Source organism: Pocillopora damicornis, chromosome 8, assembly GCF_964200805.1.
Source record: "Pocillopora damicornis chromosome 8, jaPocDami1.2, whole genome shotgun sequence".
Taxonomy (NCBI): domain Eukaryota; kingdom Metazoa; phylum Cnidaria; class Anthozoa; order Scleractinia; family Pocilloporidae; genus Pocillopora; species Pocillopora damicornis.
Genome location: NC_142677.1, coordinates 2,623,862 through 2,641,858, shown reverse-complemented (window position 1 = coordinate 2,641,858; position 17,997 = coordinate 2,623,862). Strand labels below are relative to the sequence as shown.

General features: G+C 37.6%; 2 protein-coding genes across 3 annotated transcripts; both read left to right on the top strand.

The window, feature by feature from the left end:
- The first annotated feature begins 286 nt into the window (after positions 1–286).
- LOC113680507 (uncharacterized) lies at positions 287–9,320 on the top strand. Of its 2 annotated transcripts, none has more exons than XM_089180010.1 (13): positions 287–733; positions 1,342–1,569; positions 1,973–3,364; positions 4,569–4,690; positions 4,889–4,994; positions 5,716–5,837; positions 6,046–6,153; positions 6,749–6,865; positions 6,951–7,022; positions 7,600–7,685; positions 7,824–7,896; positions 8,302–8,436; positions 9,103–9,320. In XM_089180010.1, exons 1-13 carry the CDS (start codon positions 400–402, stop codon positions 9,199–9,201), a joined length of 2,994 nt encoding a protein of 997 aa, XP_089036136.1. In that variant the 5' UTR covers positions 287–399; the 3' UTR covers positions 9,202–9,320. The 2 variants fall into 2 exon arrangements, with proteins under 2 accessions (XP_089036136.1, XP_027053339.2); XM_027197538.2 differs by having other exon boundaries at positions 291–733; positions 1,342–1,575.
- Positions 9,321–10,721: 1,401 nt separating this feature from the next.
- LOC113680495 (glyceraldehyde-3-phosphate dehydrogenase) lies at positions 10,722–17,190 on the top strand. Its single transcript, XM_027197524.2, has 8 exons — positions 10,722–10,766; positions 10,888–10,931; positions 11,023–11,122; positions 12,287–12,600; positions 13,301–13,439; positions 14,096–14,269; positions 15,384–15,568; positions 16,821–17,190. Exons 2-8 carry the CDS (start codon positions 10,906–10,908, stop codon positions 16,888–16,890), a joined length of 1,008 nt encoding a protein of 335 aa, XP_027053325.2. The 5' UTR covers positions 10,722–10,766; positions 10,888–10,905; the 3' UTR covers positions 16,891–17,190.
- Positions 17,191–17,997: the final 807 nt, after the last annotated feature.

Below are 17,997 nucleotides of genomic sequence, written 5' to 3'. Positions count from 1 at the left end.
ACTGGTCCTATTGTGAATATTAATGTCCTATTTTAAATTGGCCTACAGCCCTGTGATTAATACTCCAATTTACTTTTGATTTTACCTTTTTAACAGTTTTGAAATACCCGTGTTACAAAGCACTCTACTTTGTACGGTTCCTTAATTTAGACAGCCCCGAGTTTAATCAATTGAGTTCTCTTTAATAGTACTGTTGAGAAATTTCCAGTACCATAATTGCCTGTTTTTGCACGCGTTACGTACCTTCAATTCATGCCAGAAGCTTAGCATCCTCGCACACTGCAAAGAAGAATGAGAACGAGTAAAGAGCTTAGTGATGGCGGTCGTGCGGCCTGTAGTTCTCGAATGAATTTTTAACATTCAGATCAGTGATACTTCACCTGATCATTTCAGCGCAATATGTCTTCAAATCCTTCTAAACCAAGCCTCAAAAGACCTGCTGAGTCAGAAATCAACGATGAAAAAGATGACAGCCTGGACAAGGCGGAAGAACGTTTTCGGATAAAAACTCTGGATGAAATTCGACTAGAAAAACGAAGACGCCTTGAAAAAGATGATGCCTCCGGTGAGGAACGCAATGGATCACCAACTGACAATTCGGGAACTGCTAGCCCAGTAGATTCAGCCAGACGAGATCGGAAGCCTTCCTCGAAACAAAGTTCTCCGGCGGCTCAGGGAACAGAAAGCGAAGTCATTTACCAGCTTAGTCCTGAGCAAACTAGTTTGTCTTCAGGTAGGTAGATCAGGTACAAATGATTACTTGTCTTCTATCGTGGCCAACACACTTAACTAGCGCAATCAGATAATGTTCAGTTTTGGGCGACCTTTTGACTGGGCTCTAACCCAATTTTTCGAATGTCGCCATTTAGAGAGGTAAAGTTACCAAAGCTCCCTCGAAGTAAAAGTCTAGTATTAGCTGTCGCTCTTTTCTGCAGGCTCACTGGACCTCACAAGGCTTGTTTCTTGGACAAGCTAGACGAAAGTAGGAAGTTTTCAAGACGGATCATTAATTTAATTTTTTGCAAACGTTTTACCTCCAGTTATATCATGAACATCAATCAATACAGGCGTAAAAACTTCGACTTGCTTTTGATATGCTGCTCTTCTCAGGTAGCCAGTTTGAAAACTTTGGTTGAACATTTATTAGCCAAATTTATGTCTTCTCTCCATGGGGACCCAAAAGATTGCAGCCTACTTGCTGCTTGAAAACTGCTATTCTTCCCCAGCCATGTGATTATACACACATATGTACCTGTAAACTCTGCCTGGAAAGTGAGAGGAAATTCCTGCTCTGTATGAGCCCTGTAATATGTATTTCAATCATCATTGTTACAATTTCAGCATCATCACCAAGTAGAACTCCGAAAAAGTTGAAGCAACCCTCATATCATGATGGTGGAACCAGTGGGGTCCAGGTGAACAGGAGGAGGAAAACAGAAGAAGAAGAAGGTGAAATTGTAAGCGACCCATCTGATTCTGAAAGTAGAAGGAGTGAGAGCAGATCAAGAAGGTACTCATCTATTAGTAATCCTGAGGTTGAAGAGAAACATGATGCCGCAGAACAAAGAGGTAAAGGTAAGAATACAACAGTGGGCTCTCAAACCCTTTGACCCTTTAACTCCCAGAAGTGATGAACATGCAAATTCTCCCTATAATATCCATACACTATTCAGCAAACAGATAACGAGAATAATCAAACATATCAGGTGGATTTGATATCTTGATCTAACACCAAATTCTTGTTACTAATTTACAAGGTAATGTGTAGCAGGGGGAAGGGAGAGTTAACAATCAGTTCTCGGCAGTAATAGGTTCATGATAATTAAAATGGTATCAATAAATGAGTTTCAGGTCATGTCGATCGATATACTTTGCTTTAATACACCATTGGGTTTTTAAACTGTAACTCTTTTGGGTCTGTTTGGCTTTACAGCACTCTTCTTTATATTGTTATTTGAATTTATCCATGCAGATGTAACACAAGAAAAGAAGACAGATGAATCAAGTGAAGAAGAGGATTCTGATGAAGAAGAAAGTGAAGAAGACACTGAGACAGCAACTGCCACCAAGAGAGTTCAGCAAGGGAGGAAGGAAATGGCAGAGGGGAAGAAAGAAAGCAGTGTCTCTGAATCTGGAAGTGATAGTGAAGAGAGTAGCAGTGATGATGACGACAATGATGGAGATGAGAAGATGGAGGAAACAGTTTCTAAGAGTGAGCACAAGGAAAGCAAAGTAAAGCAGCCGAGGGAACCTGAGTTAAAGAAAAGTGCACCAAAAGAGATGGTTTCGAAGAAAAATAATGACGATGATGATGAGGGTGATGAAAGTTCTAGCAAAGAAGAGGACAGCAGCGAGGAGGAAAGTGAGGAAGAGGAGAGTGAAGAAGATGAAAGTGAGAGTGACAGTTCAGAAGAAAGTGAACAAGAAGAAGTAAACAAAGAAGTTGTGGAAAAGACTGAAACCATGAAGACAGAGGAGTTTGAAACAGAAGATCTTCATGAGGAATTGCAACAGCTTAAACGTCAAAGACCAGGTGATGAGAGACATAGACATAAACTGAAAACAGAGAGACATCATTATGAAGAAAGAGAACACAGAGGAAAGGGACAAGGCTCCTCTGATGTGAGGGGTGATAAAGAAAGGGTCAGGGAGAAGGGAAAAGGCCAAGGAAAGTATCAAGGTGATACAGAAAGTCGACACTCACAAAGCAAAAGTAAAGGAAGATCTTATGAGAAGGGAAGATCTGATCAGGTTGCAGTGGATCTTAAACATAAAGAAAGTCGCGATAAGCACAGATCATACCCAAAGGATAGCACTAAGCTGAAATCAGAGAGACCAGATGCAAGAGAAAAACAGTCTAAGATGGATGTGGAGAGAAGAAAAAAAGACAGATCACGCAAGGACTCAGAGAAGCGCGTCAGGTCTTCTACTGAGGACTCTTCGAACCGTGAAACAAAAGGCAAAGATAGGAAAAACTACAGTGGCAGCAAAAGGAGTAGTTCTGCTTCGGAGAAGAGTAACAAGGAAAGTAAAGATGTTGAAGAAGATGTTCCCCAAAATGAACCAAAGAAAGAGGAAGGAAAGTCACTAATCCTGACAGATCGTGAAAGGAGACAGTTCACTAACGAAGTTGTAGACATAGAAAGTGAGGGTAGCAGTGTGGAAGATGATAGCAGTGTGGCAGATGTTGAAATGAAGCTTTGTGATGGTGAACAAGAAGATGACGAGGAAGAGGAAAAAGCCAAACTCCCTCCGTATTATCCAGCTGTTCGTGGCTGTAGGAATGTGGAAGAGTTTCAGTGGTTGAATAGAATTGAAGAGGGAACATATGGGGTTGTATACAGAGCTAAAGACAAAAGAACAGGTTTGATTCTTGTTGTGTTGTGGACCATTAAAAATGTGATTTATTAAACAAGTTATCCCTCTTAGACACCATAATTCACAAGATTGTTACTTAACAAATAGATTGCATGTTGGTGTGCATCTGTTCAGTAATACAGTCATGTAGATCACGGGTGACATAAAAATACGGTAGGAACAAAATACAGTAAGCAGCGCATGAGACACAGCTGAGTATGTCACTGATATTCTTGTGACTGTTTGGCATCTTCTTGTGATCTACTGTGTATTACAGACCCACAGCAACATGGAATTTATTTGTTTATACTTGTATGATAAAAAAGCAAGCTGTTGTTAACCCTTTAACCCCTAAGGATGACTAGCATCTAATTTCTCCTTACAATATCACTCCTGAATCACACATTAAGATCATGAGAATAAAGAAAATGATCACCAACAAAAGAAGCTCTTGATTGTTAAACAAATTCTCCTTGTCAGCACCTTAGGAAATATATAGAGAACAGTGTGAAGAATATTGGTACTGATGTGAGGGTGTAAAGGGTTAATGGTGACGTCATCTAGACATCTCTCTTCCAGTTGATCATAAGTAAGAACCAGTCAAATGCATGTGTAATTCAGCTAATTAACTTCTTTCCCTAGAGGGAATGCCAGTCCAGAATTCTGTCAGGTTTCTCCAGCTTAGTTGTACCCATTTCTACTCTTGTCTGGAGAGAGGAACTCTGAGAGTAAAATGCCTTGCCAAAGAACGCAACACAATGACATGCCCACATCTTGAACTTCCAAATCTCTCAGTTTACCTTTCAACATGCTAATGATAGGCCAGTCTCGCACCCCAAGCATTAAAAAGGTGAAGTCTGTACTTTAGCCAAGTGGCCCATCCAGCCAGAGCTGATCCCAGTTCCCATAGCATGAAGCAACAAGGAGTATTTTTACTCCCCCCTGAATGGAATGCCAGTCCATCAAAAGGTTACCCACAAGCATTTCTTCAGGCTTTCCTGACAATTCACCTGTGCCCATTTACATGTATATTCCTGGGTGGAGAGAGGAACTCTGAGGTGAAAGTGTTTTGCACTAGAACACAACACAATGACAAGCCCACGTCTCAAATCTAGACCTTTCCAGTCAAGCTCATTGACCACAAAGCCACCATGTCTCCTACCCCAAGATAAGTTTCATTTATTAAACCCCCCTCCTCTTTATGTCAACAGGTGATATAGTTGCATTGAAGAAATTGAAGATGGAAAGAGAGAAGGAAGGATTTCCAATCACATCTTTACGGGAAATCAACACTCTTTTGAAAGCACAGCATCCGAACATTGTCACAGTTAGAGTAAGTGTACTGGTTAATATGCTTCCATATTTCTCTGTAGAAAAATGTATATTGTTATTAAGAATGAAAATATGGGATATGCCAAAGAAAGAAGACTGAAATGTTGAAAAGTGAACATAATTACAAAAACCAAGGAAATATTGTTAAATTTATTTAATTTTCTCTCTTTAAATGCTTATTTTTTTCCTCTTTCTGTAGGAAATTGTTGTAGGCAGCAATATGGACAAGATATACATTGTAATGGACTATGTTGAACATGATCTAAAAGTTCTTATGGAGCACATGACACAGGGATTCAGAATAGGTAAGCTACTTTTTTTTCATTGAGTTGAAAAGAGGCACTGGATGAGACTTCAAAATAGGTCTATCAACTTTTAATTACTGCTTTTATTTCAGTCTGCATTGAATGTAAAATGTGTAATACACAGTACAAAACTACATTTTCAGTAACTTCACACTGCAATTTAGCAGTTGAAGAAAAATATCATGATGGAAATTTGTTTATTATTATTACTGAAATTACAGTTGAACCTTGGTTATCGTGACTCATTAGGACTGGGCTTAATAGCCTGGATAATTGAGAGTCTGGATAAAAAAAATATGAATATAGATGTTTGTAGACAATGGGACCAGAGAAACAAGTCTGCATGATCGAAAAATCCAGGTAATGGAGGTTGTGATAATTGAGGTGGAACTGTGTCATTGTTATTGTTATTTTTGTCATGAATTTCTTTAAAAATTTTTGTGTGGCAGAGGTTGGACTTTTCATTTCAGAACTTGTGACAAAATTTTAAAGTCCTATTGCCTTTAAATCTAATTGACCTTGTCCTTGTTTCTGTACTCTAAAATTTATTACCCATCACATTAGTGGCCCTTTTTTAATCTTTGATGTACATGACTGTACAAATGTATGTATTGGTATTTTAAAAATATCTATTAAAGATTAATTGTTAGACTGGCAAGATATGTAACAAGTAACAAATTTTCACAGAACAAGTAAACTTTTTCTTTTTTCATTCATTTAGGTGAAATCAAAACTCTTATGATTCAACTTCTACGGGCTGTGGCTCATCTCCATGACAACTGGATACTGCACAGGGATCTAAAAGCCTCTAACTTACTGCTCAGTAATAAGGGAATCTTAAAGGTTTGTTAACACTAAAGAATGCAAAACCAAAGAAATAGTTGTAAGGGAAACTGCAGTAAAACAATGTTTAAAATGGTATATGAAATTAATAGCATTCTTATACTTAAGTACTGCATGATGCAGTAGTTTGTTGATGAGCTGGTAAATCTGAGCATTTATTGTAGTGCACCTTCATATTCACTGTGGCATTTGTATCAATTCTCTCTAGGTTGGTGATTTTGGACTTGCAAGGGAGTATGGTTCTCCACTGAAAAACTACACTCCTGTCGTGGTGACTCTGTGGTACAGAGCCCCTGAACTCTTGTTAGGCACCAAGGTACTCTTTTCTCTTCTTGATATTCAACTTCACAGCGATCTTCATGGTAGTACAGTGCTTCAAGCTGCAAGTGTTTTTGTTGCTATGGAAAGTAGAGAAAGATTTTGGCAACTAAGTTTGCAGTGAAGTTTGCTTATTTGGTGACTTATCTTTGGCAGCAGGCTGCAACATTTTAAAAGACTTACAAAATTATGTAGTTTTTGTGGTCTTATGTTGAAGTGAGAGAAAGAAAAGTTGCATAAAATAAAGATTGCTTTATAACTTTGCTTCATAAAGATTTGCCCTTTTCTTCTTTGTTGTTGGAGTACATTATGCTTGTACATGCAGATGTCACATCAACCTCCAAAACAGAGTTAGCCACAATGCTAATTTCACAGCCAAGGTGTGGTCAGGAGAACAGTGCATTGCCCAATGTTGCACAAAGTTTTGGGTTCTCTCTTGTGGTTTAGGAAACAAAAATGTACCTAGTAGTGATATGAACTCAGATACAAACATGTATCTCGAAATATTTTACTTTTTGTTCTATTGTAGTTCATTTATTAATGAGTGAAATATCAAATAGTATTAATTTTGGTCTTTGTGGTTTGTTTTTAAGGAGTACTCTACCCCCATAGATCTTTGGTCCGTTGGTTGTATATTTGCAGAGTTATTGACCATGAAGCCATTGTTTCCTGGCAAATCAGAGATAGACCAGATCAACAGAATATTTAAAGTAAGACAACATTATTACGATCATTAGTTGCTCTTTTCAAGATTGATTAAACATGAGTGTTTGATAATGTTTTTTTCCTTCTTAGGAGCTTGGCACACCAAGTGACAAAATTTGGCCAGGTCCTCCATCGTATTCAGAGCTTCCAGCAGTACAGAAGGTACATTTATTACTAATAACAGTTATTATATTTTTACCTGATCACTTAAACTCCAAGTTGTAACTCTTTTGAATAACGAAAACATTTTGTTTAATTGGTAACTACATTTGAAGCATATGTCACTCGGTTGGTAACCTCAGTACTCTGTGGTCATGTGACAAGCTTCCCTTATTGATGGTCCAAAGGTAGACTGACATAAAAAATTTAATGCTTAAAAATAACATTATTTTAAGCTCCATTTGTTTTTCTTTTATGAAAATTTCTCCTTTCTCCAAAAACAATTACTAGGCAACTTTGTTTTTTGTTTGGTTTTTATTTTAACTTTTATATGGCTACTTCACTTCAATTTTGGGTTTTCCAGTAACCATTTTTGGTGATTGCTTTCCACTAAAAAGCAGCATTAGTTTTAATTACTCTTTGGTCTGTCTTTTTTCATGGACAAGTACAGTTTTTCTTAGAGCCACTTGGATGTTATAAAAAGTCTCATTCTGAATTTTCCAAACTTGTACAAAAGAAAGTTCTTATAACTCATTTATTTAGTCTGTTATTGAATGTATTCAAATGTTTTTACTTTTAGATGACATTCACTGACTATCCTTACAACAATTTGAGAAACAGGTTTGGAGCTTACCTCACAGACAAAGGCTTTGATTTGTTAAACAGGTGAAACTTCAACTCCTAACATCCACTTCAAATTCTCCTTTGTGGCTGCTATTCATTTCCTTGTTAATTTGTTGAGAGAATTTGATGTCATGCTACATGTATTTCAAGGAAACATCACCTTTTTTTAATCTTTCTAAGGTTCTTGACATATGATCCAGACAAAGATAAAAGAATTACAGCTGAGAATGCTTTGAAGCATGCATATTTCTCTGTAAGTGCATACTTATCTCATAATATAGATTACACTTTAGGAGATAGCATATAAAGTGTATCAGTATCTGCTGTCACTTTAACCATAATTATAGGTAATTGAACCAAACAAGGAAAGAGAACAATATTTATGAAAATATGAACAAAGGAAAAAGGTCAGTTGTTTGAGATCTAAGAAAACAAAGTAGATTCCTTTTTGGTTGGGACTCATGAGGGAGAAGCGCTCTGCCCCAAAAGCAAAAATATGAATATCTTCTGAATCATGGAAAGTCTACAAAGTCCTTTTACTCTGTGGCAGAGCTGTGTATGCTCTCTCTGGTAACTTGCCAAAAGCATTTAATTCTTGCCTTCTTCTGACAGCAAAGTTTTTGTTGTTGTTGTTGTTGTTCCTTTCCACTTCCTTTAGGAATCTCCTCAACCTGTGGACCCCTCCATGTTTCCAACATGGCCAGCTAAGAGTGAAATGGCAAAAAGGCCCAAGAGAAAAGATGTAGAACACAGTCCCAAAGCCCCTGAGGGAGGGGCTATGTTTGCCAAGCTGGTGAGTACCAGAGTTTATTGATTTTTTCCTACTGCAATAGTAGTAGACGGTTCGGTTTCTTGGTAAGGAATTTGTCATTTTTTATGAAACAAGGCACAGATTTGTGATGTGTCAGTTTGAAGGATCAGTTGAGTTATTGAAAAAAAGCTGACAGTAATTGACCGATTTATTTAGTGAAAAACTGACTGATGGAGTGACTGACTAAGTGGCTTTTAGTCTGTTTAACTGGCTGATTCAGTGACTCACTGACTCACTGATTAAATGACTGTCTGATGGACTGACTTTTTGATTGACTGTCTGTTTGACTCACTGACTAAACTACTGTCTGAATGACTGACTAACTGACTGCCTGTTGACTGAATGATTGATTGATGTATTGATTAACTGACTGTTTGTCTTACTGACTGATGGACTGTCTCTTCACTGGCTGATGGACTTCAGGACTGATCATCTGATTTGCTGACTGATTGATTGATCTACTGCCTGATTGTGTGATTCATTGACCAATCGACTGACTTATCATTTTTCTATAATTTTTTCTTGTTTAATAACTTACTATAGTAGCTACATTTTTATCTATCTTTGTTGTGGTTCTGATTCAGTACTTTAATGAATATTATCTTTTATTTATTATAAATTTATCTTTTTGTTTATTTGTTCATTCAGGCAGATGAGGGTGACAGTGGCAGTGGCAGCTTGGGATTCCGCATGCCAACTTCCCAGAAGGGATCTGCAGCAGTTGCTGGATTCACTCTCAAGTTTTAGTCGCCTTACATTGTATCTGTTTCCAGTTGACATAAAAACCTAACAGTGTTTGTACATTTTATTGTAAATAATTCCTTTGTTAAGAAGAAAAAAATAAATGATTTTGCATTACTAATGTACATTGTGAACCATGTGATGAATAGAAAGAAAAATATATGATAGGAAATACAGAGTATGTGCCTCAACACCAAATCCCCAAAGCTGAAATTATGATAAATGGATGGTAGACTTTTAGGAGAAGTGAGAAAATGAATGGGTAAAGTTATGATGTTCACAATGATTGTAGTTGAAGTGATGACTGTAAAGCATTTACTTCCATAGTTGCAATCTCTGCTGTAGAGTGACTTGCAACTAAATTCTCCCTATGAAATCCCCCCTCAATCACATCGTAAGGTCACAAGAGTAAAGGAAATGATGACCAACCAGAGAAACTCTTTATTGTTAAACAAATTCTTTTTGTTAGAACAGTAGGATGTGTACAAAGAACAGTGTGGAGAATATGCATACTGATGTTAAGGTGTAAAGGGTTTAATTCTCTGTTCACCGAACAATCTCAAACCAGAAAACACTCCAGACCATATAACTGAACACAACATGATTGTTGGCATTACTTTTTATAGAGGAAGGGGCTTTCTGTGGCTTGTATTCTTCCAAAATGTGTCACTATACCAAGTTTTTTTTATTATTATTTCCAAATAATAACAAATTTTGTCCATTTTTTGGACTTAAAGGGCCTGTTATTCACATGAGGTCCAACTCAAACTGTGGGTTTTATGCAAGCAGAGGGCCTTGCATATTCTCTTGAGGAGGGTTGTTTTCATTAAATAATTGTCTTTCTATGAGTTAGATTTTGGCCCCTTTAATGCTGTTCACAAAAATTAATGTGCAGATAATAATTATATTGAATTTCTTAAATTTAGCTGCATATTATGCAGCTAAATTTAGATAGTTTAGAATGCATTTTTGCTTAACATTAACTAAACTTTGTTTTAATAACTGGCCCAAAGAATTTTAACCCTTATCTCCTTGAAGTGATTAACATGTAGTTTCTCCCTATATTATTTGTACATTATCCAGCAAAAAGGTAATGAGAATTAAAGTAAATCTTGTTTCAGCTGCCTCTGATGGACTGTTACATTAAGGACAATCTTTATTTTTCGTTACCATGCGTTCTCCGTATAGCATGCCTGTTTCCTTAGCCGTCATGCATATTTGGCGGAGAACTTTGACGTAGTCGAGCCCTGTTCACATACAGTCCAAAGAAACAGTTGCACCCGGCCAGTGCTTCGCAATGCGCAACCACGCTCGAGACACATGCTCATCTCGCCTCAAGTCGTCGCGCGAGGAATCTGTGACGTTTAATTCACTTTGTTTGAACAAAAAGTACAACAATCAACAATCAGGTGATTTTTCCGTGCAGGGCTTCACGATCCTGGTCAGCTGACTTCGCCTCAGCCAATCAAACGTTAGCACCAGCTTCACTTGAAGTTCGATGTGCAACGCCGGTTCCAAATCGTTCCATTCTATCAGTGAACGTGGCAGTAAAAGTCTGTTAGCCTCAGGTGGTAAGTTATTGGGCTTATAATTCTTTTTTTTTTTTATTACAAATCCTTCCGAATCGGTACCGTTTTGTTCTAGGTCAACTTTTCCTTTACCTGATCAGAGAATGTTTATTTTTAATTTCAGGGAAAATACTAACTCGCAATGGTGGTCAAGATCGGGATTAATGGGTGAGTTAGAACTGAGTGCTCCTTCTTCTTCTTGAGGCAATGTCAGCTTGTTTTCAATGACTTAAATCACCTCCTTGCTTTTTTCTTGCAGATTTGGTCGCATTGGACGACTTGTTATGCGTGCCTCGCTGTCAGAGGGTGCAGTCCAAGTTGTCGCTGTGAACGATCCTTTTATCGACCTCGATTACATGGTAAGTCAGGCCATCTGCAATAGAACTCCAATATCATTGCAGCAATCTAACATGTTATGTGACGTAATCAAAAATTTTTTCTTCTTTTTAATGTCATACAGATTCCGTCATTGCTTTAGTCTTATCAGCTCTCTGTTGCATCTTTGGTTCGCAAGATGATCTTAAAGCAGCTCGTTTAGTTCGAGAGAACTTCAGTTGAACTTACAATGAAATAAGCAAGTCTGTTTTAAAAATTTATGCAGATCTTGTGGTTAAATTTCTACAGTTGGGCGGCGTTTAGTTGAGATCGGCCAGCTCACAAGAAAGATATTCTGAAACCTTAACCTTTTAATCTTCGTAGAAGTCATCATTTTTCTTCTGTCTAGTTTGGTCTGCAATGTAATTCAATGTCGTCTGTTGCGCGATCGCCGGATGAGATTTGCTCATGGACAGTTTTGATCAGCCTTTTGGACAAAACGACAAACTTTGATATTGATTGTTTGTTATACAGAATGATAGAACTGAATGCCTTTACATATTAGTCGTTCATTTTCACGCGAAACAATGTCAATGTGGTCAAAGTGACATCTGCACCAATTTTTGCGATCTTATTGTGAAGTCATTTATTTTGTTGTTATATTTCTTTTAGGAACTAAATTGTTTGAGAAATCAAGCTTGTGATATTGATTCACGGAGCTTAGTTGCAAATTTCGGGAAATCTTTTTTGTGCAAGCGGCAAAAGTACTCTGGTGTTGCTGTGCTTTTGTGCTCCTTTGACTTCTTATTGGTCCAAGAATCTGGCACTACTTTCTCAACCAATCAAATTCAAATGTAAAACCAATTGCCAATTGGTTTTGTAATCACAGCTCAGAGAGTATTTTTGTCTACAATTTGTAAAGACTAGTTTTCTCTGGGAAACCAGTGCCCTGATTGGCTTTTTTTAATTCTTTGGTTGTAACTTAAGGACATTAGGACTTTAGGACACTTGGTCAAAATTCACCCTATCACAGAATTTTTTTCACATGTTAGCCCTTTGTTAGAGTGATAGACAAAGGGCTAACATGTGAAATGTTAGCTTTTAAACTCTTTACCATGGCCAATTTACGTTTTCAACTCAGTTGATAAAACTGAATTGCTCATATAGATGGTTTACTATTTGGCTTGCAATTTTTTTCTATCGTTAAGGTTTACATGTTCAAGTTTGACTCAACCCATGGTAGATTTAAGGGAACAGTAGAGGCCAAGGATGGTAAACTGATAATCAATGGAAATCCAATCTCTGTGTTTGCCAAGAGAAGTCCAGAAGAAATCCCATGGGGTGATAATGGTGCTGAATATGTGGTTGAGTCAACTGGTGTTTTCACCACTGTAGATAAGGCTAGTGCACACCTTAAGGGTGGTGCCAAGAGGGTAATCATCTCCGCACCCTCAGCCGATGCCCCTATGTTTGTGATGGGAGTCAATGAAGACAAGTACAACCCAAGCATGACTGTCATCAGGTATGTAGTAGTGCAAGAGTCAAGAAATAAAGTCAATGGAACCCGGTTAAATAATGGGGTGGGGTCGAATTTCATGATTTTAGGACTGTAATGACAAATAAGTTGCACCTCCTGTGAAAGTGTCCTCTTTTAACCCTTAAACTCCCATGAGTGACCAAAACAGAATTTCTCCTTACAATATTAATATTATAAATAATAATTATTATAATAATATTAATATATTTTATACAATATCAACCAGATAAGTGATGAGAATAAAGAATAAGATCAATGTGGGGATAATTAGTTGATCCAATTCTAAATTCTCTGAACTAACATTATGAGAATTGTACAGTTGACAGTAGGGAGAATTACAAATTTGATCTCAGAGTTAAAGGATTAAGCATAGCTGTAAACAACCGGAAAGTAGATATACCCAGGTTAATTTCAAAAAAAATAGGTGAAACAACACTAAATAAAGTATTTAAGTACAATATCAGACTCACTCTCTTTCAATTCTCTTCACTTGTGTGCTGGATAATGTATTGATATTGTAAGGAGAAATTCAGTCTTGGTCATTTGTGGGAGTTTAAATGTGAATTTCTCTTCTTTCATTGTATTTGGCAATTTGCCTCTTGTGAGTTTGTCTTTCTCAATCAGTAAGCTGCAAATTTAGCCTCCGGAATTAATTATTTTCCTTCCTTGTATTTCCATCCCACAGTAATGCATCTTGCACCACCAACTGCCTTGCCCCTGTGGCTAAAGTGTTGAATGACAAATTTGGAATAGAAGAAGGACTTATGACAACTATCCATGCTGTTACCGCCACACAGAAGACTGTGGATGGTCCAAGTGGCAAGGTAATGCCATCTCTTCTAATTCAGGGTTGTGACAAGGGGGTGTTTTGAGTTCAACCGGCTGAGAAACACCTAGCATGCAAGTAGGGCCCTAATCAGTAACGCTGCAGGATGCATGCTTCTCTCCCTGCTGAAAGATTCGAGGGAGAGGTTTGCAGGGGGTTTGGCCCTTGTAAACAGTGCTACACCTCTTTTAAGGTTAGAGCATTCCTCAAGTACTTGATTGCGGGTGAAAAGACACTTGTGCCACAGCACTTGTAACAAGGGTGTACTCAAACACCTAAGATATGCCCCTCTTCTGTCAAAATTACAGCAACCTCAAGAACAAGAACATAATATGGTCTGGACTATTTTAAATAAAACATTTACATATTCACAACACTCTCTGCTGTGATTAAATAATTGGGGCATCTAAGTCACCAGTTTAGTGATCTAAGTTTGGCATATGTGCTGCATCGGTGTGCATATTCTCCCTACCATTCCCCATGCATTTCCAGTGGTACATTAAGGAGAATTGGACTAACAATCAAGAGTTTCTTGAGCTTGTGATCAATACTTTTATTGTCAAGAACCATATTTGATTCAAGGGTGATCCAGTTGGGCAAAATGAGATGCTTATTACTGTAAGGTGTTAACAGTTTATTCTTATGCCTTTTCAGAAATGGCGTGATGGTCGCGGAGCGTATCAGAATGTGATACCAGCTTCCACTGGAGCAGCTAAGGCTGTTGGAAAAGTCATACCTGAACTGAATGGCAAGTTGACTGGTATGGCATTCCGTGTACCTGTTCCTGATGTGTCTGTGGTGGACCTCACATGCCGCTTAAAGACACCAGTAAGTGGATTCAATGAATTGTTTGTTAGTGTTAGTTTTTGTTATTTTCATTGCGAGATTCTGTTAACTTGCTTTGGAAGCTCATAAAATCTAAAATTAATGTGTGTGGAAGTTTGTTTTAACCATACCTTATTTTCTCACTTACTTTATCTTGCAAAAATGCCAGTGTTTTTAAAATTTTGTCAGAGCAAGAAAAGATAGGGCATGTATTCAAGAAAATACTATAATCTGCTGCATATAAGAGCACCACCCCTTCCCCCCCATATGGTTACACGTGTAGACACTTCTACAAGTAAAAAATACATCCAATTGTAACCTCTCCCTCCCCTCTCTAGCTTTTCTTGGTTTTAGAGATAAGAACTGTGCTGTGAATTAGACTGAAAATTTTTAGTGGTATGAGAGTAAACATAAACCTCAAAGGAAAAATCTAAACTTCCATTTTGTGATCATGCTGTTAATCTTAATCTTGTTCCAAATGTATTGATTGTATTGTATTAAAATGACTTTAAATAATTATGTCATGTTGAAGCTTAACCCTTTAAATGCCATAAGTGACCAGCATGTACAGAACTGCTGAATCAATTATTAGATCATGACCATAAAGGAAGTGATTGCCAGGCTAAAAAAGCTTTGATCATTAAGTGAACTCTCCTTGTCAGTGGCATAGGTAATGGTTAGAGAAATGTATAGAGAAAATGGATACTGATGTTCGGGTGTAAAGTTTTAATTGAAATCCTGTAAGTGCAAAATAAATTTTTAAGCCCCTCTTTTTATTAGCCCTCTTAACCTTTTAACTCCCATGAGTGACCAAGACAGAATTTCTCCTTACAATATCTATACAATATCAACCAGATAAGCAATTGGAATAAAGAAAATTATCAATGTGGGGATAATAAGTTGATCCAACACTAAATTCTCTGAACTAACATTGTATAAATTGTATGGTTGACAGTAAGGAGAATTACAAATTTGATCTGCGAGTCAAAGGGTTTATAGACCCATGAAAAAGTTGTTGAAGCCAAGGCTTTTAAGAAGCAGTTTACAGTATTGTAATTTTCCATCCACCTCCACCTGGGAAATACCCATTCACCCTATGAGCTTCATTTGTTTTTAGACTGAGTATGATAAAATCAAAGCTGCCATGAAGGAAGTTTCTGAGGATAAGGTCATGTCAAGGTACCTCGGATACACTGAGGAGGAGGTTGTCTCCAGTGACTTTATTGGAGACACTCACTCAAGCATTTTTGATGCCAAAGCTGGAATTCAACTGAGTCCAACATTTGTGAAAATTGTTGCCTGGTAAGATGTGGATTTTTTTTTGCTTTTTAACCTCTCAGTGGTTGAATGAAGTGTTTGCCAAAAGTTTGCCAATGCTGTCATCTTCCCAAAAATTTGCCAAACAGCTTTTAACATACACGGTCTTAATTGAGACCTTCAAATACCCTGTTCCATAGTACTTCTATTTCTTATTGTTAAATTGCAAGTTAAAAAATAATTCCTGGTGTGGGTTTCAAAAAGGGCATCTCATGGTTAGTTACACTAATGGGTGCTAGGCCATCTTGTGACTTTCCTCATCCAGCACTGAATTTCCATATTCTAGACGATCATAGTTGATTAATTGAGCCTTGTGTAGTCTGTACTGGAGCCTATTAACCCACCAAGCGTGAGATTATCCCCGGTGGTCTCCATGACCCATGAAGTGACTAGGAGTACCACTACTTCCCCATAAATGGGATGTTAGTGCATGAATGATTTTCAGGCTACAAGCACTAGGATTAGGTTTGCTTGTTGTGGTTCACATGTCCTTGAAGAGTTCACTAATGTTTGGGCGCGAATTCTGGAGGGAATGACGATAACCTTGGAGCTTGAGGGACACTTACGAATGTCGTGGAAGTCTCAGTATTCCTACTATCTGACCCTCTTTTATACATTGACCAGCATTCTACAGCATTAACTACTAAGGTGTCAGTTCTTTCATAACAGAAGTTCTCTATTATTATTATTATTATTATTATTATTATTATTATTATTATTATTATTATTATTAATTTGTTCAATTTTTTAATGTTTTTTTTTGTTTTTTGGGCCCTCTCCCTGTGAAAGTCATCGTTACTTTTTCAGTGCTAATAGCCAAACAATCAATCGAGGGATGTTTAAATACAGGGAGAAAAGAAATTTTCAAAGAAAAAAGATTTCTGAAACTCGGCACTGCGAACAACCCTATGCTTTAATGACCAAGTAAAACTGAATTATACCCAAATATTTATGTTTTATGAGCTAGTGAGATGGAGATTACGAGCAGTCCATTCTTTTCGGCGAAGTCCGTCGCGCGAGTTTAACATAAAACAAACAAACAAACAAAAAACCCAGTGAAAACTGCCGTTAGTGTGCCGCGCTGAACTCTGGGAGTGAGGCTAATTGTGGTGCACCTCTCTCCTAAAATTCCGCCCGGCACGCTAGCAACAATTTTCAGTATCAATTTTTCAATTTTCTTTCTTTTTCTGTTCGCGCGACAGATTTCGCTAAAATTTCTAATTCTCTTGTGTATCAGGTATGACAACGAATACGGCTACAGTCACAGAGTTGTGGACTTGATCAAATACATTGCTAGCAAGGAGTGATGGAAAACTGTTGGAAGACCGGCAGCCTTGTTATCACTAGCTGCTATGATGAAGGAACTTGAGGAAAAAGGCATTTGAATTTAGTGTTAGCGCCAGGCAAATCTGTATCTCTAGAAGGCATGAACTGATTTCAGTGTAGTAGAATCATGATTTTTTAGCTGTTGTTTGTTCAGAAGCCTCAAGGGATCTTAAACGTGTGTGTTTGAAAAACTGGATAATGTATGGTGTGTGTTGTAATTGTAAGATTGTCTGCGCTAGCTGCTCAGCTACAAAGCTGTATTAAATTTAATATTGATCCTGGTCAGAGAATGATTTTTCTCAACGGTTTGCTCGGTAAAATAAGCTATTACTGTCGAACCTCGATTATCCAGATTTTCATTTATCTGGACTCGCTTCTCTGGTCCTTTTTTTTCACGAATATTTATTAGTCGCATTCGAAATACATAAGAACATTTTCCCCATCAAACTAAGCAGATGTCCTGATATAATTTAGACGCTCTTCCAATAATGCGGCTTCAAAGAAAGGTTGAATTAGCGACGCGCATACGCATCAGCATTTTAGGTCGTAAAACATTGTCGTAAAACGTTTTTATAGAAATGAACCAGATATTATTGGCTAAATAGTTATCTCCTGGAGAACAGAACCTTTGTCAACCATTTAGTGAAAGACTCAAAAAAGACAAATCGCCACATCGATTGATGACTGGTTAAGGCGCCAGCAACCAGTTTGTTAGTTTTCAAAACACTGAATAAATATTTTTCTCCACGTAAGACCCCTTTCTCCCCCTCCGCTCAAGAAAAATGAGTTAGTGTGCTCGTCTATCAATTTTTGCAAATAATACATATGGAGTTGAGCTGTGGAGCTGAAAATATCTAGCTAAAAGAGACTTTTTTGTGTGCAATTTCTAAGTACGGATTGTGCATGCATGCGCCTCCCTTGCCAATATTGAAGTATTCTTCATCGATGAGCAACACAGGAGGGAATGAACGTGCGCAGTTGTGAATCTCTTCGCGGGACATCGATTGAGGTTTGCAAACTGGGTATTTTTTTTACCGCTTATGAATCTTGTTGGTCCAAAAAAGATCAAAACTGGTTTTATGTGAGAT

Bases quoted from the DNA above. Each gene is read 5' to 3' on its own strand.
- LOC113680495 (XM_027197524.2), top strand. From the start codon at position 10,906: ATGGTGGTCAAGATCGGGATTAATGG. The intron at 12,601-13,300 runs GTATGTAGTAGT...TCCATCCCACAG, and splicing joins CCAAGCATGACTGTCATCAG to TAATGCATCTTGCACCACCA. The intron at 15,569-16,820 runs GTAAGATGTGGA...CTTGTGTATCAG, and splicing joins TTTGTGAAAATTGTTGCCTG to GTATGACAACGAATACGGCT.
- LOC113680507 (XM_027197538.2), top strand. From the start codon at position 400: ATGTCTTCAAATCCTTCTAAACCAAGCCTCAAAAGACCTGCTGAGTCA. The intron at 4,995-5,715 runs GTAAGCTACTTT...TCATTCATTTAG, and splicing joins GACACAGGGATTCAGAATAG to GTGAAATCAAAACTCTTATG. The intron at 6,154-6,748 runs GTACTCTTTTCT...TTTGTTTTTAAG, and splicing joins AACTCTTGTTAGGCACCAAG to GAGTACTCTACCCCCATAGA.